Genomic DNA, 22,188 nt, shown 5'->3' with positions numbered 1-22,188 from the left:
AGGGCAAGACTAAAGTTTGCCAATAAACACCTGGGCAAAGACCAGCACTTCTGGAACAATGTGCTCGGGACAGATGAGTCAAAGGTAGCGCTATTTGGCCACAGTACCAGAAGACATGTTTGGCGAAAACCAAAGACAGCATTTGACCACAAGAACCTGATACCAACTGTAAAGCATGGTGGTGGAAATATTATGGCTTGGGGCAGCTTTGCTGCATCAGGGCCTGGGCAGCTCACCATCATAGAATCCACTATGAATTCTTCATTGTTCCAGAGGGTGCTCGAGGATAATGTGAGGCCATCTGTCGGGAAGTTGAAACTCAACCGAAGGTGGACCTTTCAACATGACAATGACCCTAAACAACAACAACAACAACAACAACATGCATTTTAAGGCCATTTGCCCTGCTAGAGCGGGGGTTAGCCTTCCGGTCCCCATGACAATCTCTTCCATTTTGCCCTATTTTTTCATCTCTCCTTGTTAACCCCCTTGCCCACATTTCTTCTTCCACCATATTTAGCCAAGTCTTTCTCGGTCTTCCCCGTCCTCTACTTCCTTCTACATTCATTTTCATCACTCAAAGTGATTTTCATCACTTTCATCACATCTCCACCTTCTTGGTCTTCTTGTGGTGCTGCCCGGGCCGCCGTGGTGTGGTGCTGACCGGGCCGCCATGGTGTGGTGCTGACCGGGCCGACATGGTGTGGTGCTGACCAGGCCGATGTGGTGTGGTGCTGACCGGGCCGACGTAGTGTGGTGCTGACTGGACCGACATGGTGTGGTGCTGACCGGACCGACATGGTGTGGTGCTGACCGGGCCCCCGCAGTCGTGGTGCTGACGCCGCCCCTCCCTCCCCCCAGAGTTTCCATGTTTTAAAAGCTTCCCGGTGTGTACTCTGGTTAAGAATAGGTACACCATATCCCTGTGTGTCGTAAGAGGCGACTAAGAGGGTTGGCGTCAGGAAGGGCATCCAGCCATAAAAACATTGCCTCAAAAAGAGACCCATGACAATGACCCTAAACATACCAGTAAATCCACCAAGGAATGGCTGAAAAGAAAGAAATGGAGGGTTCTGGAATGGCCAAGCCAAAGCCTGGATCTAAATCCCATCGAGATGTTGTGAGGGGGTTTGAAACGAGCTGTGCATGCAAGAAACCCCTCAAACATCGCACAGCTGAAAGAATTCTGCATGGAGGAGTGGGCAAAAATTTCTCCCAGTCGATGTCAGAGACTGCTAGACAGTTATAAGAAACGCCGACTTGAGGTTGTTTCTGCCAAAGGGGGCAATACCACCTATTAGAGCCAAGGGTGTACTTACTTTTTCCACAGAAGGAAATGGCATCTCTGTTAATTTTTTGTTGAATAAATAATTATTGCAAAGTCAATTTCTCATTGTTTTTTGTTCAATTAGATCACCTTTATCTATAGATACTGTTTAAATGATGATCAAATATTGATATGTCCTCATGTGTTAAAAAGATTTTAAAAAACATTTAATGGGGTGTACTTACTTTTTCCACATGCGAAATTAGCATTTATGTTTATTTAAATTATACAATAGACTACAAAATGTAAATGTTTCATGATATTTGTTATATTATATCACCTTTATCTATCAATATTGTTGAAATGAAGATCAAATAGCTGTATGTTGAAATATGTTGAAAAAGTCAAAACTTTACATGGGGTGTGCATACTTTTTCACGTGACTGTAGTTGTTTTACTGAGCCCTCAATTTCCTGGCTGGCCGAATGTAATAAAACCAAAGGGAAGACCACAGGAGGCAAATTACACACTGGGGAATTAATCTTTAAGTCCTATAATTAATTAGCACAAGTCCACGTCCCTTATGGCGACATGCAAACGCTCTTACCCGGACAGACGGCCTACTTACGCACATTGAGATGGCTTCGCGGCATACGGAGCATGCTAAATCTACACATTCTGAACTTTCCTATGAGGTATTTCATGCCTAACCCCACAAACGTAACAATACTCTTCGATTTTCACAAGTAATCAACAGACGAACGCACCCAAATGGAATCCCCTCTCTTCTGGCGAGGGTAATAACCTTTTGTGTATTTATATTTCCTTGTAAGTTTTTCTGTTTCTGGGGTAATATCAGGGTCACACTTGTAAGACACTGCTGGAGGGATTGAGGGAAAAGATCAATCCAAAGTAAAGGTCTAAGCTGGTGAGATCACACAACATCAAGGAAAATGAAAAAAAAAAACAAATCAAACACAATGTGCATCGGTGGTTTGAAACTCACCATTGATCTGTTGAATCTTCCATGAATAAGGATTTGAAGGAGACTTTCTGGACAACGTAAAGGAGAGAGGAGGTCCATTCGAAAGAGAGTCGGGATCCTCGCCAACCAGAAGGACCGCCAGAGAGTAAGAACCGTTCGGCCAAGCATGCCCATCGTGGCAGAAAGAAGTGTCGAGCAGGTGCGGTACATGCTGATTTGGTCCCCGTATCGCCAGGAGTATCGTACCAGTCGATGTAAATGGTGGATTTGCCGCTGGAGAAAAACAGGCTACAGTTCAATGGTTATATTATCATTAATATTACCGGTTCAATTTTTTTCCGACACAACCTCCTGATAACCGCAATCGAGGCAATTACCGATGACTTTGCAGGCTCGCCCCAAGAATCAATGAGCAATATATAATTTGCACAAATCAACACTGAAACAGTCAAATGTTGTTCATATTATATGTCCACGCAAACACTACGGTTACCAAACTCAGGATGATTACTAATTTAATCCTCCAAGAGTAATCAATTCAATCCGATTGAATTGAATTGAATTGATTGAATCAATTCAAGAGTAATCAATCCGAAGAGTAATCAAGTAATCAATGGAACGCCTCTCGCTTCCCAGATCGAGGGCCACGTGGTCAGGAGAACCTCGTCCCTTCTGGTTGCCTTGCCGTTCCACCGTGAGCGCTGGTCAGGGTGCACTTCAAACTAAGCTTAAGTGTCAAGCGTTAAGTTCCTCCTTGCCCTCGCAAGGGAAAGGCTAGGGTGAAGCTCTTCCAAATTTCCAAACACTAGAAATCGGACGTCTCAAATTAATTAATTAATTTGTTAATACATCTCAGTCGCCCGCGACCTCTCCAGCGCGGGCATCAAACCAGTCCATTTCCGGTGCGACCGGGCCGAGTATTGGCCCGGCCGTGGCCGAAGCCGTTGATTCCGCCGTAGCACGCTAATGCGTAGGCTTGCGCGTCCCTGGTCCGCCGGGGCTCCGCGGGTGTCCTACCGTGCCCGGCACTGCTGATCTCTCGAACTTCCGGGAGTAGGTGCCGGTGCCCGGGGACGGAGTTCGCTGTCTAAACATGGTAGCGCTAGGCCAGTGGGACCGCCGGGACCCACGTGCACTCACAAGTTGTTCTGCGCGTGGGCGGCAGTATCAGACCGGGGCGCCCAAACGCTCCCCGGCTAAAGTTATCCTGAAAGCGCCCACATTGTGCGGACAAACCCCACCAAGTCGAGGGCCACGTGGTCAGGAGAACCTCTTCCCTTCTGGTCACACTGTGCCTATCGGCCGGCCTCGAAGACCGAAATTGTGACTATGTCATTGTGACTATGACTATGTGACTATGTCATTGAATTGAATTCAAGTAATCAATTCAATCCGCAAGTGTTGCGGATATGGGATTTATCCATCCATATCCACTTGTAAATATTCCCCTATTTCCTCAATACTTCCTAACTATCCCCAATCCCCCATTCCCTAGTCCCATTTTCTGTAAACAACACTCTGTAGACCCGACCTCCCCCTATTTCCCCCATTAAATGTCGTGCCCAGGTTCACCGCATCTCATGTAAGACAACTATAGGACATCTTGCTAGTTATTCTTAGTCTATGTCAGTTAAGGACTCGTTTCCATTAATTCTGACCCTTCGTTGCACCAGAATGTGATTGTATGGCACCGTTAGGAAGTTTAGGACCTTCCAATACCTCCCCGCAGCTCTTCCTCACAGTTCAACAACAACAACAACAACAACAACGAGCGCAGGAAGTGCGTGTCCTCACTCCGGCTTGGTTGGTAGGGGGTGTTGGGAGGGCACCAGGCCTTCCCAACGAGCCGCCATCGAACATGTGCTCGACGGGGTTACCAAATAGGGGCTCCCTGTCAGCTCCTCGTCAAGGGCGGAGCCCGGTAACCCCCGCACCCAATGGAAGCGGCGGACCGGCCCCAGTGGGGCGGAACCAACCAGCCGAGGGCGTGTCACTCCCCGCTGAGCATGCGCAGTGAGAGGGAGGGTGACGGCAGATGCGTGCTGAGCTTGGAGAAAGAAAGACGTCCCCTCCGAGCACTGTGAGGCCTCCCCGCATCTTCTGGACCGTGCTTTATCCTGTCCCCGAGCCAAGGTGCACCTTGTGCTATCGACCTATCTGTCCCTTCCTGCCATCAATCCCTGTGTAAGTCTGCCTTGTTCCGTTTGTCTGTGGTCTGTCTGGGATAAGATAAGACGGTAATTAAGTGCCCATCTCTTCTGTGTCTTTACCTCACTGCCTTGTAATCTACCCCTTTTCTCCACCACTGTAATTATACCCTCCTCCGGAGGTCTTGAGAACTGTACCCCTTGCGTCGTTTCCTCTTTCCCAGTCGTCGTGTCCTTTCTATCATTGATTTGGCATAGCGCGATTTGGCCAACGTCTGGGTGAATCGGGTGAGTTGGGGAAGAATCGGGGGAACTGTTAGGTCGCGGCAATACCACCGCTCGGTAAATAACATCTAATCCGCGACCTGTAACAATTGGTGTCTGGGAGTGAGATACGGACCCGAAGCACGCTTAACGCGCTCAAAATTACAAGTCACCGAAATTTGATTTTGTTTTACCAAAAAACCCGAATTTTGAAAGTTGCGCTATGGGAGATCAAGACGGCTGGGTTCCGGTAGAGGAGAGTGAGGCAGGGTCGATCCAGGACCAAATTGAGGGACATGAGGAGAGCGAAGCAGTGAGGGCGGCAGGTTCGCAAAATGGCGCCTCGCAGATGGCTACGGCGACCGCGCCCGCAACCGTAGCAGCGCCGCTGGTGGATTTGAACCTTTTTTTTATACAAATGAAGGCCCTTATGGACAAGAATGGTGAAGAAATGGAAAGCAGAAGATGGGAGTAATGAGGGACGGAGCGAGGGCTGATAGTGAGCGATTGGGGAGCGAAATGGGGGGCAAAATGGGAGAAATGGGGGAATGGCTAGAAGCTAAATTAGAGGGGTTAGACAATGGGATAGAAGGGGTGAAACATGGGTTAAAGGGGGTAGAAAACAGAATGGCCGCTCAAGAGAATCAAATGGAAGGGATGAAGAAGGGGTTAGAGGGGTTAGAAAACAGTATGGAAGGCAAATTGATGGACATGCGGGACCAAGCGGAAAGGGAAGTTAAACAAATGGGGCAGCAGATAGAGGGGGTCAGAATGGGGGTAGAAACAAATTGGATGCTCACAGGGAGGAAATGGAGCAGATGAGGGTGGCATTTGGGCAGGAGATGCAAGTGATGGGAGAGGAGATCAGAAGAGGTGTGAGTGAGGAGGTCGGAGGAGTGCGCGAGGAGGTGAGGCACTGTAAGGAGCGCATGGAGAAGGAGGTGAGAAAGGGGACTGTAAAATTGCAAGGTGGTATAGAGGAGTTGACGCTGGGAGTAGAACAGCTGACAGTGGGACAAAAGGAGTTGGGGGACCAGGTAAAGAAGAACACAGCGGTAATAGAGGGTTTAAAATCAACACAGAAGGAGATGAAAAAGGACGTAGGGGTAATTAAAAAAGAGTGTCAGACGGTACATGAGGACCTGACGAGGAAAATGAACAAGGTGGTAGAGGTGATGGAGGTTAAAGAGCGGGAGGTGCGGGAGCACATAGAAAAAAATAAGGTGGAGTTAGAGGAAGAACTTAAGGGGGCGCACGAGGAGATGAAGGAGGTGAAGCAGAAATTAGAAGAAGTGGAAGAAGGGGTGAGCAAAATTAAGAAGCAACGGAGAGGGGATAAGAAAGAGATAAAAGAGGAAGTAAAAGAATTGGTCCAAAGTCTGTGTTCGGATCGTGATGATGTGCTCATTAACCGGATGAGGGATTCGCAGGTGATGGAGGAGAAGCGAAGAGAAAGAGGATCCGGTGTAAGTGGTGACCAATATGGTCGTGCGTGTGATGCGCCAGATGATTTAATAAGCTTGGGGGTCGAGATGGACCCGGGTGTTCGTGAGAGGCCGTTGGTGAAGTGTGCGACAGGTCTGGTGTGCGAAAAAGGAGGTGTGCGAGAAAGTCCGACTCTGGGGTGTGTGAGGAAAGAGTGCGCTGTCGAGAGTAAGGGTGAGTGCGCTGTCAAGAGTGGTGGTGAAAGTAGTGAGAGTGACACGGAGCGTGAGTTGGTTATGACAGGTGAGAGAGGATGTACACCTGGAATGGAAGGATGCACACCTGGAAGGGTAGAGCGTGTGTGGGAATGCACACTGGAATTGGTCGTGAGGCACGTGGTTGGGTGTGCGAGTGAGAGCACACCTGTGATTGTCAAAGAGGAGGTGACCGAGGAGGGGGCGCGAAGAGGTGTGTTGGTGAGGTGTGCGAACGGCAAATGTGTGCCAAAGTGTTCGGTGGTCAGGTGTGTGACCAAGTCTGTGAGCGGAATGGGTGTACCTGGGTGTGTAAGAGAAGGTGCAATGACCAAGAGCAGGGAGACAGCTGGATGTTTGAGCAAGGAACGGGTAGCGTATGCGTGTAAGCATGCAGGTGAGGCATCGACGGTAACCGGGTTAGCGGTTAGAACGACATTTAGCCGAATCGGGCCCTCGGTGCGCGCCGGGCAGCTTCGCGTGCCGCGAGAACCAGCGGGGATCCGAGCCACGGCGGGTTCGAAAGGACCGCCGTACGCGATCCACGCTGGGCCTCGCTTGGAACGGCCGCGTCCGTGCTCCACTAGGCGGAGCGGGCAGCCCAATAGGAAGGGTCGTCATGGCGACCCCTTTTTGTTAAGGCGTTCCGGCAGGTCGAGATCGGGCAATTGGATGGCTCCACGCCGAGGTGGTGCGTGGGATCTCGGCCCGGGTAAGCGTCCTTCCCTGCACCAAGTGCCGGACACATCCAGCCGCCGGCACCAAACAACCCGCATTCATTGCGCGGCTTTACGAAGCCGGGCTTTGGACAGGAATTGGCGCACCGAGAGGATCTAATAAGTAGACGGGTGATGAGGTTAGTGTTTTGGACCCAAAATTAGAAAAAGACAAAAATGTAATGATTGGCAGATGATGGGTAGTGATTGGCAAATTTTTGATTTGTTGAAATTTGATGTGCAAAATTGGTAGTGCGAGATGCCCGATGTGGTGGGATGGCAACTCTGTCATCCCTCACAAATAGGGGGCAGATGCGCTATAGTTTATGGGGTGGCTATGACAACCGAGCCAGGGAGGGCTTGGATAATGATAGGGACTAGAGGTGACTATAGGTGACAAGATTTAAGTAAGAGACTTGGTACCTGTAGTGGGGACGTAGTAGCTTAGTGTTTGATAATGACGTGGGAGCGCAATAGTTTAAAGGGAAGACGGAGGAGCGCGAGTTTTAGAAGGGAGTAGACAGAGCAGATGATGCAGTGTGAATGGAAGTGCTGGTGAGCAGCTTCAAATGAGGCGTCGGTGAGGCAATGCTCCGAGGTGTGTGTGAGTGTACAAGTGATGAATGAGAGAGCATTGCGGATGAGTGTCATGGTGAGTAGTGAGTGTTGTGGATCAGCGCGAATGCGCTTGGGGGAGAGAAGGGTGCAGGCGGCACCAAGTATGAGAGCACAGGTGTGCATGTACAGGTGTGTGGAATATATGGAGCAGAGAATGAGTGGTGTGGAGAGAGTTGGATTAAGTGGTATGGAGTGGTGTGCGTGGTGCGAAGGTGTGGATGGGGGAAGAGTGGACCCCCATCACGGATACCCAGGGCGGGTAGTGTAAGTGTTAGGTAGAGGGTATAGGTAAATTGTGGTTGGATATTGGCATCTGTGGTGTGGGTGGAAGAATGATGATTGGATGGGTGCATTAGTGTTGTGGAAATGGCTGGGCGTGTAGCCTGTTAGTGTGTGAAGTTGGTTTGGGCACTCCACCACTGTGAGGATGTCGGCCAGGTGAGGCCGCAGGTGGGCTCTGGGAGCCGGTAGTAGTTGTTGTGGATGGGGCCTGAGAATCCGGAGGACGGACCCGGGTAGCCCAGTGCCAGAGGGCACCGAGGGGTGACAGAGCCAGGAGGGGCCTTCCCCAGTTAGTTAGGTTAGGGTGAGGAGCTAGGTAAGCTCGGGTGGCAACTGCAGTGGTGGAGGTGTGCAGGTGGGTAGACCTGCTGGGAGAGCTACACGTCGCAGCCCAGAAATTGTGCAAGGGCACCGGGAGATGAATCGGGGGAGTGAGACCCCAAATTGAGAAGCACCACAGTTTGGTCAATGGGAATTGGTTTTTAGAACCCATAGTGTAAGTTGGCCAATGGATTGGCAGGGAAAGACCCCGGGTAATGTAAAGTTGTTAAAGTCATTTAGGAAATATACACAAAGAATTAAGTTAAGCACCCCTACACAACGAATTAAGGTAAGCACCCCCTAATATATATTCTTTGTGTATATGTATACATTGGCATATATTCTAAGGTATGTGAGATCAAATAATGATTGGTATGACATTAGCAATTATCCATTGAAGAAATGCAGATGAGTGCACTCGTAGGGTTGAGTTGGGTTGAGTAGTGATCCGATCACGTGGGTCCTACACACGTTATTGACGCAAAGATCGCTAGAGGTCTTCTCAGAACAATGACTGTACGTTAGAAAACATAAACGTCATCCACACTGTCCGTGATGGACCTATAGCTCCATACTTAAATTGAGGTGAAAATATGCCTAAAATTCCCAAAAAATTTCACCTTAAATTATTCAGAATAAAATATTGAAAACGGCATGATTGTTATGTTTTTATGTGACCATAATATCACTTCTCCAGAAAATATAGCAATATCATGGGTATATTACACTGTTTTGACGACAACAAACTTGTAATGTGCGAGGTTGTAAAAAAACGGGGGGGGGGGGGGGGTGCTTAACTTAATTCTTTGTGTATAGTTAGGATTGATGAACCTGTCGCACCATACGCAGCCACTTACCTGAGGTGATGCTGATGACTCCACATCTGTGTTTTCTTTGTTTTGTGTTGCAGGAAAGGAGAATTGCTGTTTGGATTTGTGAGACGCATCACGACGTGGATGAGACATTGGGGTGATTCCATCTCTCCCTCCTTAGGAGGGACTGATGATGAATTGGTGATGGCAGATTTTGATGTTGAGTTGGAGATGGCAGATTTTGATGAGAGTTGGAAATGGCAAATTTGATTGGTTAGGAGGGAGAGAAGACGAATTTGGTTTATGGGAGGAACGGGGAAGACAGTAGGGACGTTGTTGATGTGTAAAGTAGATGTTTATGGGTAGTGTTGTGTTTTGTGGATACAGTAAGGGGTAAGGGAGGGGCAATGTAGGTTACCTGGTGGGGGGGGGGGGGCGTACGGTAGGAACGTACCTGTCTCACCTGGTTCCCATGTGCCCCCAGTGTGCATTACCTTGTATTGCGTGCACTTTTGCGCCCTTACCACCTTACTCACTTGTCTTCTTTTGTCTCCCACCTCCGAGGATCTGGCTTTGGGGCAGAGAGAGAGGAGAGAGAGGTGCTGGCTCCGCAGTTGTGGGCCTGTACTTCCGCTGCTTGCTGCCTGGATCGATACACCATATGGACCGCAATTTTTGTGGCCGCCCACAATGGACCGCAGTTCTTTTGCGGTCAAGCACCACCCGTGGATGGACCTCTGGGTCAACATGGCACCTATGCCATACAGGTGAACCACTTTTAGTTGGCCCCCCTGACGGCCACAATTCAGAAATGGACGCGGTTGGCGCCTTTCTTTATTTCTAAAGAAGCCAGAAGGCCAAGTGCACTCCATGAAGGCAAGACCAGCGGCAGAACATCGGCCGGCTGCGACACCACCGGTGACCATGGACACTTAATTGTGCATTTTTATGAACACTTTATTGGTGCACCGGATGGTGCTGACTGTGTGTAATGGGGTGGTGCTTTTGGTGCTTGGACGGGGTGCTCCGCACATTATTAAAGGCCGTAGGGCCACAGGGCACTCGTGGGTTGGTGTATCGATGCTGGCATGCGTGCTCTCCCTATGCATAACATCTGCATGTGTTCCTCAAAAAACAGGTCCTGGATCGTAGTGTAAATATCAGTGTTGTATAAATAATGCTCCCTACTGGCTGTATGTTTAGTTTGAGGATGCTTTCCGCGATTCGGTTATCCTGAGGGTGTGTTTCTGTTAGGAGAAGGGTGCAATGTCGCAGGGGGACATATTTACTCATTTGTGAACATCTGTAAAACTGTTGCACTCAGGGTTGAGTTAATAGTAGAGGGAACTACATCTGAGTGCCACACTAAAGTAGGTAAAAATTTATCGGGTAGAGAAGGTAGAGAAGGGTGCAGTGTTGCGGATATGGGATTTATCCATCCATATCCGCTTGTAAATATTCCCCTATTTCCTCAATACTTCCCAACTATCCCCAATCCCCCATTCCCTAGTCCCATTTTCTGTAAACAACACTCTGTAGACCCGACCTCCCCCTATTTCCCCCATTAAATGTTGTGCCCAGGTTCACCGCATCTCATGTAAGACAACTATAGGACATCTTGCTAGTTATTCTTAGTTTATGTCAGTTAAGGACTCGTTTCCATTAATTCTGACCCTTCATTGCACCAGAATGTGATTGTATGGCACCGTTAGGAAGTTTAGGACCTCCCAATACCTCCCCGCAGCTTTTCCTCACAGTTCAACAACAACAACAACAACAACAACGAGCGCAGGAAGTGCGCGTCCTCACTCCGGCTTGGTTGGTAGGGGGTGTTGGGAGGGCACCAGGCCTTCCCAACGAGCCGCCATCGAACATGTGCTCGACGGGGTTACCAAATAGGGGCTCCCTGTCAGCTCCTCGTCAAGGGCGGAGCCCGGTAACCCCCGCACCCAATGGAAGCGGCGGACCGGCCCCAGTGGGGCGGAACCAACCAGCCGAGGGCGTGTCACTCCCCGCTGAGCATGCGCAGTGAGAGGGAGGGTGACGGCAGATGCGCGTTGAGCTTGGAGAAAGAAAGACGTCCCCTCCGAGCGCTGTGAGGCCTCCCCGCATCTTCTGGACCGTGCTTTATCCTGTCCCCGAGCCAAGGTGCACCTTGTGCTATAGACCTACCTGTCCCTTCCTGCCATCAATCCCTGTGTATGTCTGCCTTGTTCTGTTTGTCTGTGGTCTGTCTGGAATAAGATAAGACGGTAATTAAGTGCCCATCTCTTCTGTGTCTTTACCTCACTGCCTTGTAATCTACCCCTTTTCTCCACCACTGTAATTATACCCTCCTCCGGAGGTCTTGAGAACTGTACCCCTTGCGTCGTTTCCTCTTTCCCAGTCGTCGTGTCCTTTCTATCATTGATTTGGCATAGCGCGATTTGGCCAACGTCTGGGTGAATCGGGTGAGTTGGGGAAGAATCGGGGGAACTGTTAGGTCGCGGCAATACCACCGCTCGGTAAATAACATCTAATCCGCGACCTGTAACAATATTATATGTCCACGCAAACACTACGGTTACCAAACTCAGGATGATTACTAATTTAATCCTCCAAGAGTAATCAATTCACCCAAACCGTCAGCGCAGCAAAATGGCGGATCAGGAGGCCACATCTCTTGAAGCTAGAAAGTTCATAGAACACGTTACCCCAGGCAGTCTTGAGAAGCAAGGACATGAGAAGGGTCTGCGAGCGGCACATCTGATTGGCCGAGATCATGTAAAATGGCTTCCAAATAATGCTAAATGGAAGAGTTTTTAAAGTGTCAAGAATGTGGTTTGTGTTCTACATTGTTCAAATATAAAATTTAATTTGAAATAAAATAAAGATTTTAAAAGTTGTAGAATACAAAAATTTTGAGGTTTACTGCCATTGATGCAGCATCTTTTACACCACCTTATTTAACACTTTACATTACTATTAGTTCTTTGTGCCTGTTGTTTGTGTCTTTTCTGGAGTCCTTAAAAACAGTAAGTTTCCTGTTTGGAATGATTTTCAATTTTTTTTTTTTTTGACTGACAGGCTCACTCCTCTCTGGCTCCGAATCCGTCCCGACCGCACATGCACAAAGTACTGTTAAACGGCAGACTTGTCTTCCTATTCATGTTACTATTCGTGCTCCAAGTACAGGGTGTTTCAAAAAGAGAGATACAACTTTAAACGTTTATTTACAAAGAAACAGAAACCTCAGGAATGTGAACCAAACATTTCTTTAAAGCTTATTACCTGGTATTCTCTATCACTGATTGCTATTTCAGTGAAGTTACTGCTAGAGTTAGTGAGAGCCCACGGTCTGAAATTGGCATTTACACAAAATCCTTGTAATTGACGTCTCTGTGTGTGCCCCACAGCGGTTCAGACAGGCATTGATCCTGACTCCAAAGTTCTGTCCAACTTTCCTGTAGGTCTTATGTGGCACTGCCTAGACTAGAGGTAGTCTGACACCTCTTGCTTCAGATCATCCAGTGTGATTAATCTGCCCGGATGAGAATGTGGTGATGAGATTAATCAGCACATTCTCCCAGAGGAAGCCATGTCCCTGCCTCCTCTTCCCTCCCCATCCTCCAAGCTAACCAATCTCTGACTCAGGAAACCAACCAGTCATGGGTTGGGAGCACTTCAAGACCCACCAACACAAGCTGATGAACAGTCGGGAGGAACCTTCTCCGTTTGATGGTAGGAGGGAAAAGTGCCGCATTGCACTCCTCTCGCATAGTTTAGCATTCGGGAAACGTGTGGATAAGGCATCTTAACCTGTCTAGTCTAAGACAGACCAGGCTCTTCCCCCTGGCAAGCAATACAAAGGACAACTTAACCCTAAAACATGCCTCTAATACATGCTACAAAAAGATACGAGACTACACCAATGCAAATGGCGGCTAAGGCCTTAAACTAACAACTGCCCCTCTCCCCCCGCCCCCCCCCCCCAGCCCACTACCCTTCTCAATGTAACATTATTATTATCGATTATTACTGTTATTATTAAATGGCATCCTGCCATACTGTCCAAATTCTCTGCTTATGGCATCCAAAGTCAACTCCACCCGTGTCTCACTGACTTCCTCTCCTCTTGTAACCAACGTGTGCCTTTCATCTCCTCCCACTGTAAGGCTGGAGTTCCCCAACGCAGTGTTATGTACCCAGCCCTATTCCTGATCTCCATCGAGGATCTCTCTAACACTCTGGAAAATCCTCTTTAACTATTTGCTGATTACTCCACTCTCTGTTGTGACATCCCTCATCCTTCAGACAGACAGGTTGCGGCCTCTTCCCTCTCTTCAGACATTGACAAAATCACAAGATGGTCGAACACTTGGAATGCAAAACAATTGGTCTTTCTATCCTGATAAATCTCACATTCTCACAAGCTCTCCGCAAAAGTACCGTCTCGTCCTGCAAACCCTCCCTTCTACTTTCTTAACAATTCTCTTGAGGAAGTTCAGTCATTCAGACTTCTGGGTCTCACTATCAGCCATGATCTTTATTGGGCAAACCACATATTAAAGTTGCCTCCAAAGCCAGCCGCCGCATGGGCATCCTCCGTCGTACAAAGTCCTTCCTTGGCACACCTGAACTCCTATCCACGTACAAGGCTTTCATCCACCACTTGATGGAATACTGCTCTCCCCTCTGAGCTTTAAACTTCTCCCCTACCTCATATCGTGCTCCGCTTGACGTCATGGAAACAAAGACTTTCAAGATAATAAGAATCTCCCACGATGAAAAAGTCTATGGGTATCGTCATGATATTTTCTACCCTCGTTAACAACATACCCCCTCACCCTACCCCAATCTCTCCTCCTTACAAATTTCCGGTTCCCCTCCTGAGAATTTCCTTCTGTATCCATCTTGTCCACCCCATTGTTTGCCCAAGTCTCCCTCTATTTTGTCCTTCAACACCGCTGTTGGTCGTTCCACCTGCCCTTCTCTACTGTTCCTTTTATTCTGTTTCATCCTGATCGGTTTAGTGTTCTACCTTTTCCACAAGCCTCGAATGTGTGTACAAAAAGAAATTCCATTAAAACGCATTCCTCAAGAGGCCACAAACTCATTAGTATACTGAGTGAGTATACTGTAGCATCAGATGGTCTGTTAAAACATATGGCTCTGTTAGCTGCTGGTCTGGCATAGGGCTCTGTTAACCGCCAAATGATGTTAGAAATTACTGCGTTCCTTTCAATTACTCCTCGCAAAACTCCAATGATCATTCAAATAAAAGCCGAACCTGCCAGTTTTTCACGTTTTTTTGCAAAAGGCGGGAAAACATTTCACAATTAAAATGGATTTAGTATTAAAAGAATGTGGGGATAAGTGAGGACAGGATATGATGAATAAATATACAGGATGAACCAAGCAGTCGACAGACACAAATAGGGATGATGCTGAAAAGGAAAAAAAATCCCATTCACATGACAATGGGGGATAACAGGCAAGGACTTGAGGGGGTTGGGGTTACACGATGATGGTGTGGTTGTGCAGGTTGGTATGAAGGGGAATGAAGTGCGGCTCATGGTGGCAAAGAGGAAGGATGGAGATGAGGAGGAGTGTCCGCGACTCGCCAACGGTCCTTCACACAGGAGTGATGGAGCAGAGAGAGTGCAAGAGAGAGATGTCGCTCTCACAAAGTCCAAGGTCCAACACAGCCTTTCCCGTCCACAGGGACCGCCATTCCAGCATGCACCTGGTCCCTCATGAGCTGCTCGTGTTTGAGGATGGCGCCATCTTCTAGGCAGCGCCACCCTGTGGGATGGCCCTTAGCAAATTTGTTCCACCCTCAACCAGGGCTCTGCAGCTCACCTCACAGCTATGGCTTGTAGTCCGTCGGCCAAATAGTTCATGGTGCTTTCCTTTTGCTACAAGTTATTTGTGCCTTTGCTGTGAAATTCCACAAGCCCTTGTTAGGGATATTTTCCAATAGTGGTATGTAATAGATGAACCAAAAATTCAATGTCCATCAACTTATCAGAAGAGAGTCACAAATTTTAATTCCCGAGGAGGACAACACTTTCTGTCTTCTAGAAATACACAGCAAGAAAACAATTACCCTTATCAAACCAAGGAGAGCATGGTACAATTCACAAAAACGCACAAGGAATATTTACAACAAATCCTAGATCAAAGTCCAGAGTGAAAATCCTGGTACAGTAGGGATGCACAAAGAAACGTCATACCAAACACCAGCATGCACAGTATACAGTTAACATGCAGAATCAACCAGCCAAGTGAAGTATCCTAAGTACAGCAAACCAACATCTTACAGACCCAGTGCTAATCCTACTAACTGGACATCAGTTTCTGATTCTTATGCAATTTCAAGTGGGAGGAGCAAGTGGAGGGGGGAGGAGCGAAGAGAGGGGGGAGAGCAGTAGGATTGGTTTCGGCAAAGTTTAGGTGGGAGGGCGCAAGGATCGGAGGATACAATGTGATTGGTCAAGTGAAATCTTGGGATGGGAGTGCCCCCACTGGGAGCAGATCTGCATTTTCACCTGTCTTTTTCACCATTTCACCATTTTCACCTTTCACCTTTGATGATAAGAATGGGCTGCTCCAGACTGGTTGGCACCAAGGCACTATCATTCATAACGTTGCGTAAACGTTGCAGCGACGTTTTTATAATGCCATTGCAGGGACATTTATGATTTAATATCTAGAAAATATACAAACAGGCATAGAAATAAGAAAGTCCTTATTTAATAAAAGGTCACTCAGTAGCTATGACAATCCCATCCTTTTTCAATCTGCAAACTCATCTTTTCCCTCATAAGTCAAAATCATACTGCAATCTCACAAAAGATTTTTACTGAGAAGCCGAGAGCCCGAGAGGGCTAGCCTACATGGATTTTATACTTTATTATTTCCGAACCATTGTTCAGTTTATTTTTGTTTTAAAACTCAATACTGCACGCAATTTTTTAGTTCTATACACAATTTTTCTCAAAACCCAGTTGTAACATTAAGTTGAGAATGGACTTCGGAACTACCATCCCCCAGAAGTCACGTAGGCGAAATTGGGAGGGGACACACCCTACAAATATTTACATCGAATTTATTAAACAATGGTAGTTTGCCAGATCTCGAGCTGAAACGATTTGTCATAACGAGCATTTGTTTACCAAGCGCTTTGGCAAGTAAGCCTCGATAACCCAGCAGATCACTTCAAAGAGCCTCGGTAGACATTGTGGCTCCAGTTGTATTATTTAATTATTAAAAGAAAACAATACCCTTTTCTCCAATTTGCTTATATAACTCCATAAGACATACTTGATCTAACATCACATTATTTTCCAAAAACACATCCCATCTGTATTACATATTCCCCTATTTGTAATAGTGTTTCATCAGTCATTGATGGCAATATGTGGTTCACCATTGCCTCCACTAAGAATTTTTACTCTTCTCGAGCCACGATTCTGGTCAGTGCCGGAGACAACTTGCCAACTGCAGGGGATCCCAAATTTTCATGGAAACCACAAAAAGACACCTGCAGACTAGGAATGGAGGGTAGAGGCTCATAGAAATTGCTTGCTTCATAAATTTACACTTCCACACCCTCCACCTGGCCTCACCTGTTACAGGTGGTCTTACGCAATGCAACCTTACCCTATTATCCTTTAAGATCTACAGTCACTGCCTCCTCAGTGCACGTTTAACCATATGGTTTACCACTATAGATATCTATGGTAATTCAATACAATAGTCAATCCAATTTACTCAAACACACAGTTGGTCCGTACCATTCTTAACACATTCTATCTATGAATCCCCTTTCCCCCACTCTTCCTCTCCCATCCCTCTCCCATTCCTCTCCCATTCCTCTCCCATCCCTCTCCCATCCCCCTCCCATCCCCCTCCCATCCCCCTCCCACCCCCACCCCCCTCCCATTCTCCTCCCATTCTCCTCCCATTCTCCTCCCATCCCCCTTCTCCCATCCCCCTCCCATCCCCCTCCCACCCCCTCCCACCCCCTCCCATTCTCCTCCCATTCTCCTCCCATTCTCCTCCCATCCCCCTTCTCCCATCCCCCTCCCATCCCCCTCCCATCCTCCGCCGCACCTCCTCCTCCCCCCCCTCACCCTCCCCCCTCCCCCCCGCAAACACACAGTCAGAGGATCATTATGATTGAATTTATACCTGTATTCCTGGACATTTTATTGTCAGTTTATCGATTATCTATTTAACAGTGAATTTTTACATTATACCAACCGAACCTCCATAAAAGTGATGAAGACAACACTTAATGTGCACTAGTTCATCACCACAATTTTAACAACTATCAAAAACAACTCAACTCTGACCCCTCGAGATATTTACCCACCTGTGTTCTCAACCCCCACAAGAATGGCATAGGTATTGTTTGGTCCAAAAGTTGTATCTGGAGGGAACGGTGACACCATTCTAAGCACACCACTGTTTGGATCAATGGTAACCACACCTGCAGGGTCCTTCAGCATACTAAACCTACAGCCAGGAAAACATGCCACAGATCTCTTTGGATGGTGATGCGGAGTTCAATAAGATACATTCATTGATTAAAAAGCTGCCAAATACCTCGAGGACCTAAGGTAAGATGTAAAACACCAAGAGACCAACACATTGACTTACCATAGTAGCATACCCTCACATTCTTCTGTACAGCGGGTATTCAAGTGAAAAAGATTCATACCCAGAGGAGAACTTGGGTCCACAGGTACCGTTTGTACCTTGGGCCAGAAGTCAGGACGTGCATGCATATCGAGGATTGTGATGGTCACGGTGGATGAAGATGGATGCTCATATGGTTTGGCAAAAGGAACAACGTTCTCGGCCTGAATGACCAAGCTGATCCGTTTCTCCTTCTCATAGTCAATGGCCTTCGGGAAGGTGGGGACAATGTTGTTTTGTCAAATATTTGGTTTAGTGACCAGTTTTTTCAATGCGACTTGATTGATAAATAAGGCAGGGAATTATTGATCAACTGGTCGATTTGTAGCTTTATCAGTAAAGATGAGTGATCACAAGATCAGCTTTTTTCTTGGTATTTCCATACATAAATGTTTTACTATTGTAGAACAATAGCACTTTACATGTGTTCAGTTCCCCCATTTTAGATAAGCATAAGTATTGGAGCAGATGACATGACTGATAGGTGTTTCTTGTCCCATTGCTTGTTCACACATAAAAGAGCTATGAATGTCCAGTCTTTGGTTTTAACCTCTTTTTTTGCCCGAGGAAGTCTGCCGTTGGAGTCCAGCAGACATAAACCAACATGAAGACCAGAGAATTGTCGATTAAAGAAAAGGAAGCAATTTGGAAGCTGAAAGAACAGAATAACTCAATTAGAACCATAGCACAAAAATTGGGCATAACAAATACAACAACTTGGAATATCTTGAAAAATAAAGAAACCACGAGTGTACTTAGCAATAGACAATGGCCAGGTCGGCCAAGGAGAACAACTGTCGTTGATGATAAAAATCATCAGAGCTGTGAAGAAAAACCCAAAATAACTATCAGTGACATCACCAACAACCTCCAGAGCATAGGGGTGAAAGTATCACAATTTACTATACGTATAAGACTTTAACAGCAGATTTACAAAGGCTACACCGCAAGACGCAAACCTCTGATCAGCACCAACAATAGAAACGCCAGATTATAATTTGCCAATAAGTACAGAGGTGAGTGAGTGAGTTCTGTAACAAAGTTTTAAGGACAGATGAGACCAATATAAACCTTCACCAAAACGATGGAAAGGTGAAAGTGTGGAGAAAGGAAGGACCTGCATATGATCCAAAACATACTACGTCGTGTGTGAAGCATGGTGGAGGAAGTGTCATGGTTTGGGCTTGCATGGCTGCCTCTGGAACTGGTTCACTCATCATTATTGATGATGTAACTAATAGTGGCAGCAGCAGAATGAATTTGGAAGTTTACAGAAACATTTTGTCTGCCTATGTACAAGAAAATGAATCCAAACTCATTGGGCAGTGCTTCACCACGCAGTAAGACAATGACACAAAACACACTGCCAACGCAACTAAGGAGTCACCAGGGGAAAAATGGAAGGTTTTGGACTGGCCAAGTCAAATCTCCTGATTTAAATCCAATGGAGCATTTCACTTGCTGAAGAAGATAAAAAGCCAGAAACCCCCAAACCAAACAACAACTGAAAATGGCTGCAGTAAAGACTTGGCAAAGCATCCCAAAGGAAGATACCAAGAGTTTGGTGATTTGATGGGTCACAGGCTCGATGCAGCTATTGTATGCAATGGATATGTAACCAAATACTAACTATAATACTACTTTAACTTACTTTAAACTAATCTGTAACGATACTTATGCTGCCCTAAAATGGGGGAACTGAACACAAAAAGTGCTATTGTTCTGCAATAGTAAAACATATATACATAGAAATACCAAGAAATAAAATCTGACCTTCTGCACTATTGCCTCAGGTTCCTCTTTTGATCTTAAATCCAAATTTCTTGAGTATATAGAAATAATAACAAATTTGACTTCATTGTTCCAATACTTATGAAGGGCATTGTATTTGGTCATTTGATTCAACCACCAATATTTTTTTAAATCAAATTTGTTTTCGAGATTTCGCAACTAGTAAAATTTGTTTTCGAGATTTCGCAACTAGTAAAATTTGTTTTAGGGATTTCGCAACTAGTAAAATTTGTTTTAGAGATTTTTGCAACTAGTAAAATTTGTTTTAGGGATTTCGCAACTAGTAAAATTTGTTTTAGACATTTTGCAACTAGCAAAATTTGTTTTTGAGATTTCGCAACTAGTAAAATTTGTTTTAGAGATTTCGCAACTAGTAAAATTTGTTTTAGACATTTTGCAACTAGCAAAATTTGTTTTTGAGATTTCGCAACTAGTAAAGTTTGTTTTAGAGATTTCGCAACTAGTAAAATTTGTTTTAGAGATTTTGCAACTAGTAAAATTTGTTTTAGAGATTTTGGAACTAGTAAAATTTGTTTTTGAGATTTCGCAACTAGTAAAATTTGTTTTAGAGATTTTGCAACTAGTAAAATTTGTTTTAGAGATTTTGCAACTACTAAAATTTGTTTTAGAGATTTTGCAACTACTAAAATTTGTTTTAGAGATTTTGCAACTAGTAAAATTTGTTTTTGAGATTTCACAACTGGTAAAATTTGTTTTAGGGATTCCGGAACTTGTAAAATTTGTTTTAGGGATTTCGCAACTAGTAAAATTTGTTTTAGGGATTTCACAGCTAGTAAAATTTGTTTTAGGGATTTCACAGCTAGTAAAATTTGTTTTAGGGATTTTGCAACTAGTAAAATTTGTTTTAGAGATTTCGCAACTAGTAAAATTTGTTTTAGAGATTTCGCAACTAGTAAAATTTGTTTTTGAGATTTCGCAACTAGTAAAATTTGTTTTTGAGATTTCGCAACTAGTAAAATTTGTTTTAGGGATTTTGCAACTAGTAAAATTTGTTTTAGGGATTTTTGCCACTAGCAAAATTTGTTTTAGAGATTTTGCAACTGGTAAAATTTGTTTTAGAGATTTTTGCAACTAGTAAAATTTGTTTTAGGGATTTCGCAACGAGTAAAATTTGTTTTAGAGATTTCGCAACTAGTACAATTTGTTTTAGAAATTTCGTTTTAGAGAAATTTGCGAGAAATTTCGCAAATAGTCAAATTTGTTTTAGAGATTTCGCAACTATTAAAATTTGTTTTAGGGATTTCTCAACTAGTAAAATTTGTTTTAGGGATTTCGCAAATAGTAAAATTTGTTTTAGAGATTTTGAAACTAGTAAAATTTGTTTTAGACATTTTGAAACTAGTAAAATTTGTTTTAGAGATTTTGAAACTAGTAAAATTTGTTTTAGGGATTTTGCAACTAGTAAAATTTGTTTTAGAGATTTCACAAGTAGTAAAATTTGTTTTAGGGATTTCGCAACTAGTGAAATTTGTTTTAGCGATTTCGCAACTAGTAAAATTTGTTTTAGGGATTTCGCAACTAGTAAAATTTGTTTTTGGGGTTTCGCACGTATTGTGCTTTGCACAACATCTTGCAGGTTTGATCGTTTGTCTCTCTGTTAGCAGGTATTGCAAAAGATGTAGATGGATTCGGACAAAATTTGGTGGACCAGATGGGTGTGTAACATGGTCGAATTGATTCGATTTTGGTGAAGATACGAATCCGGATCTAATAATGTTTTTAGTGATTCTTCACCATTGAGAGATGGAAACAAAACGATATCTAACATGACATTTCAAAATGTTGTGGACGAGATATGACAAAACTTAGGAGATGAATTAGGTAGGTGACAAGAGCAAGTCAATTATATTTTGGTGTAGATCCATTATTTGGATACAAAACATAAAATGTTTAGCCTGGTGGATTTAGAGCGTATACCTATATGTATACCTATACGCTCTACCTAATGCTAGTCTGGTGCTGTTTGTATTTCAATCGCTTGCAAATCACATTTTTACTCCAATCTTCACGAAACTTCACCAGCTGGTAAAGGTAGTGACAAGATGGAAGCCTATTTTTTGAGGTCAATCGGTGAAAGGTGAAATAAATCGTCAGCAATAGTCATGGCGGAGGTTTAGAATTTGCACAGGGTACCAACACGATGCTCTCAACTTTTCTATCGGCACCGTGAGGTATTTTACATCCATTAGCTTATGCTAGCAAATAGGACAGCCGGTTTAGTGCAACGAAAAGTGAATCCCCACTTAATGTAGCGTCTATGTAGCACGAGCGTATAGACATGAAACAACTTTTAAAACTTTTTAACCATTAACGAGTGCAATAGTGATAGTGAAGGAAGAATAGTGTTGGTAAATCTCAACACACAAACTATGCTGTGAGCTTATGAATAGATCAATATTTTGTTGTGATGTTCTTTTAAGAAGTATATGCTTTGAATTATAGAATCTGGTGCTCAAAGGATAAAATGGCCATTGTATGTTTTGTTTTGTTTTTTACGCAAGATCGAAGCTCGTGTAAGAGCTAACATTAATGCCAAAAAAAACAAAAACGGACACATAAGACGAAATAAAGGGAGCGGGAGACAAGATGGGGAGAGAGGG

General features: G+C 45.1%; 1 protein-coding gene across 3 annotated transcripts in view; it reads right to left on the bottom strand.

The window, feature by feature from the left end:
- LOC137430986 (B-cadherin-like) overlaps positions 1-22,188 on the bottom strand; it is a 74,631-nt gene that overhangs the window by 34,574 nt on the left and 17,869 nt on the right. For all 3 annotated transcript variants that reach the window (XR_013624012.1, XM_068121806.2, XM_078781281.1), the window contains 3 exons: positions 17,738-17,985; positions 17,451-17,593; positions 2,274-2,525 (listed from right to left, as the gene is read on the bottom strand). Coding sequence is in view for 2 of the 3 variants with exons in the window: in XM_068121806.2 (XP_067977907.2) it covers positions 2,274-2,525; positions 17,451-17,593; positions 17,738-17,985 (643 nt within the window). In the remaining variant the exon portion in view is untranslated. The remainder of the gene's footprint in view (positions 1-2,273; positions 2,526-17,450; positions 17,594-17,737; positions 17,986-22,188) is intronic.

The sequence above is a fragment of the Myxine glutinosa genome, chromosome 7, assembly GCF_964187855.1.
Source record: "Myxine glutinosa chromosome 7, kmMyxGlut1.1, whole genome shotgun sequence".
Lineage (NCBI taxonomy): Eukaryota > Metazoa > Chordata > Myxini > Myxiniformes > Myxinidae > Myxine > Myxine glutinosa.
Note: the sequence above shows the minus strand (reverse complement) of the source record. Positions and strands in the feature narration are given on the sequence as shown.